This window comes from Athene cunicularia (assembly GCF_003259725.1).
Source record: "Athene cunicularia isolate RWA chromosome 20 unlocalized genomic scaffold, athCun1 chr20_part1, whole genome shotgun sequence".
Taxonomy (NCBI): domain Eukaryota; kingdom Metazoa; phylum Chordata; class Aves; order Strigiformes; family Strigidae; genus Athene; species Athene cunicularia.
This window is the reverse complement of record NW_020799125.1, coordinates 11477528-11480885: the sequence shown is the minus strand read 5'-3', so window position 1 is coordinate 11480885 and position 3358 is coordinate 11477528. Positions and strand designations below refer to the sequence as shown.

Below are 3358 nucleotides of genomic sequence, written 5' to 3'. Positions count from 1 at the left end.
CGCAGGGGCAACCGCCCCTGCGGCGGGGATCAGCCCCACACTCCACACCTGTGGGCAGGGCAGAATGAGATTGCTTCAATCCAGGGAGTACCCCCAGCCCCTTATTTAATTTATTTTTGTCCCGTCCCCCGTCCCCCCCCATTTGTTTGCACGGGTGTTATTTTCCCCTCCTTCACAAGAACAAAAATCTCGGCATACATCTGCAAACTCTCTCCATCCCTGGAGTATGAGCACTACAGGGTAACACGAAGCTGGGAGGCAGGGTGAAAAAACACCACCCCCATGCCCAACTGTGGGACGACCTGTTCCCGAAATATAAACTTAATCCCACCGTCGGTGACAGTGATGTGTAGGACCCCCCAAAACAAGCAGGCATGGGAGGGATGAACCTCCCACTGCCCCTGCCCAGCTCCTCTGAGCCCCCCACGAACCAAGCCAGCCTCATCGACTATGTTTTCTCTTTATTGTTCGATATATTTATGTACCACATTATATGTTAAAGATAGAATTTCTTTTTTTCTGATATACATTTTTCGTCTTATTTACCACAATGACACCACACGTACATTGGAAACAGCTCCACGGATCTGGTAGATTGCACAGAATGAGTTGTGTCGTAGTTTTTGTTCCTGTATCCTGAACGATGTCAAATCCAACAATATATATATATTAATTTTTTTTTTTTAACTTTTCATAATTTAGAAATAACAATTGTTAAAACAAAACAGAAGTCACTGAGAAGTGGACTCCAGGTCTGCAATTTCAACCAGAGGCAAAACATTGTAGTCGATGGGAAGCGCCGTTCCTTGGTGTGAATTTGGATGGAAGAAATAAGCAGCCCTGACATCTATGTGACTACGGTGTAAACATTGCAGGTAACTGGCATCGCTGGTCATCAGCCGCTGCTTGGACTTTTTGGGCTGGTTGTACAATCTAGGTCTCGTCTACATCCACCTCACACAGTGTAAAATGAAAGTCCCTGCTCCCAGCACCCACGGCTGGTTTGCTTCTGTCTGTGAGCGCAGTAACCCAATCCCATTGAATTGGCACCTGTGTTTCAGCTCCTGAAACACTGAATTGCATATCTGTAAAGAGTATTGAAAACTGCGACTGTTTCCCAACAGGTCACTCGCGGGGGGTCAAGCTTCAGGCAACGAGTGAGGAGATTAGGGTGGGGCACTGGAAAATTTCCTTCCAAAAATTCTAAATAACAAAAAATATATTTAAATCTTATCTTATTTAAAAAGACAGCAGGGCAAACACTTTCATCTCTTCTCATTTCCTTTAATTTGCAGATTCTATGACATAGAATTCGTTGGATGCACATAATGAAAATAATGACTCTTTCCATTAAAGGGATGTAGATTTATTTGGCTATGTGGATGTTCAATGTGATTCTCTTACTGCAACCAGCTCTGGCTCCTCCTTAGTCTTCAGCGTTGGTTCTGAAGGCCTCTATAAGGCCTTCTAAAGAGTGGATGAACCCCGAGACACTGCAGATACCACCTATAACGAAAATGGCAACATCAAAGAAGACGTGGTGCCACAAGAGCTTCCTCCACAAGAGTTTGAGGTGGAAAAGACTGGGGAGCAGGAAACAGAGCCCTGCACCTGTGAGGCTCCCAGTAAGACCCATCAAGAGGGCAAAATGTGGGACATAGATAGCCATGAGCAGGGTGAAGACTACCAGAGCACATCTGAGGGTGAGTCCCCAGGATTTGAGCCGCCCGTCACCCCCGTAGCAGTTGGGGAAAAATGCCCTGTTTCCATCTTGGAAAAGGGACCGCTCCAGGACTTCCACAGCTGCAAAGAATGGCAAGGGGTACGAGAGCAAGGCTTTGGCCACCAAGAAAATGTTAACTACTGCCCTAATGGTGGATGGCAAGTTGTCTGTAATGACTTCCTTGGTCTCATCAGCCCAGGTCAGGTAGGCGACCAAGGCAAAGAGTCCCTTAAGGATGCAAGCTGCTATGTGAGTCCAGTTCATCATGCAATGAAACTCCTTGGGGTTCTGCATGTTCCCCTCCAAGGAAGGCAGAAAGATCTGAGAGGTGTAGCTGAAGACAATGATGCCAATGGAGATGGGAAACTTCTTTACATCAATGTAAAACTTGACTTTGTCCCAGGCCCAGTCGCGTGCCCTGGAGAGGCAGTAGGCGATCACCAAGATGTTGATCACAAAGTGGGCTAATGTGCACAGCAAGCTGAACTTGGAGACTGCCTTGAGGTTCTTCAAGAACGCACAAGGCAGGAGCACTGCCGTGGCAATGATGGACCATGACTTCTGGGAGACGGGCAGGTTGGGGAAGCTGTTGTACATCAGGTTCCCACTGACCACCACATAGAGGATGCAGGTCATGACCAGTTCAATGATCTGGGCCACATTCACAATTCTGCCTCCGAGAGTGGGGAAGCGGGGTGCGCAGCACGCGTTTGCTATGTCCACATAGGAGTCTCTCACCCTGACTATCTCCCCATCCTCATTCTCTTCATAAAGACAGGCAATAAGGATTTTCCCAGTGTAGCAGCAAACCACTGCAGCAAAAATTATTAAAAAGAGTCCTAGGTATCCACCATGAAGGATGGCATAGGGCAGGCCCAGAACAAACATCCCCTAGAAAGAGACAAAATGGAAACCGTGTTGCTGGTCTCACAGAGGAGACCGGGCACGCGCCCGGGCACACGCAGCCGCACAGTCGCAGTCACACACACACTCACCGTCTCGCTCGCACACCATCACACCCGCGCAATCCGTCACACAGTCACGCCACACAGTCACGGCCACACACGCTTACACCCCCCTTTTCTCTCTGACGTACCACCCCCCGGTCACACCCGTGCAATCACACCTGCACGCTCCCGCACAGCCTCACCCCGGAGCACCCACAACAAGCCAGCACGGTTTCAGCACCCGGGTTTTGCCCCAAACTCTACCCTCTCTGTCCCCAGCCCCTCCCTGCGCACCAAGACCCCTCAGAGCCGGAGACCCCCCGGAGGGGGGGTCACACGCAGTCCCACCACCGGCGCGGGCCCCCCCGGGGTCGCCCCTTGCCCCCGGCCCATGCGCTGGGGCCCTGAGGGAGGTGCAGGGGACAGGGCCCGGGGCTCTTGCCGGCTTTGCGCCGTATTCCGGGAGCGAGCGGCAAAGCAGATATCCGGGTTTGGGGGGTTTTCCTTTCTTTTTTTTCCTTTTTTTTTTTTCTCCCCCACCTCCTACTTTATTTTTTCCCTATTTCCCCCCCCCCTTTTTCCCACTTCTTCCCGATGCGGGTTTGCCATCACCCCGGGGCTGCCGACGAGCCGGGCGCGGAGCGGAGCGGGGGGTCTCTGCGCGGTGCCCGGCGGTGGCGGCGCGGGG

General features: G+C 51.3%; 1 protein-coding gene across 1 annotated transcript; it reads right to left on the bottom strand.

Annotated features, from left to right (window-relative positions):
* Window positions 1-443: 443 nt before the first annotated feature.
* Window positions 444-2849, bottom strand: SLC32A1 (solute carrier family 32 member 1). The gene has a single exon (XM_026862249.1). The coding sequence runs from the start codon at window positions 2609-2611 to the stop codon at window positions 1427-1429; it is 1185 nt and encodes a 394-aa protein (XP_026718050.1). The 5' UTR covers window positions 2612-2849; the 3' UTR covers window positions 444-1426.
* Window positions 2850-3358: the final 509 nt, after the last annotated feature.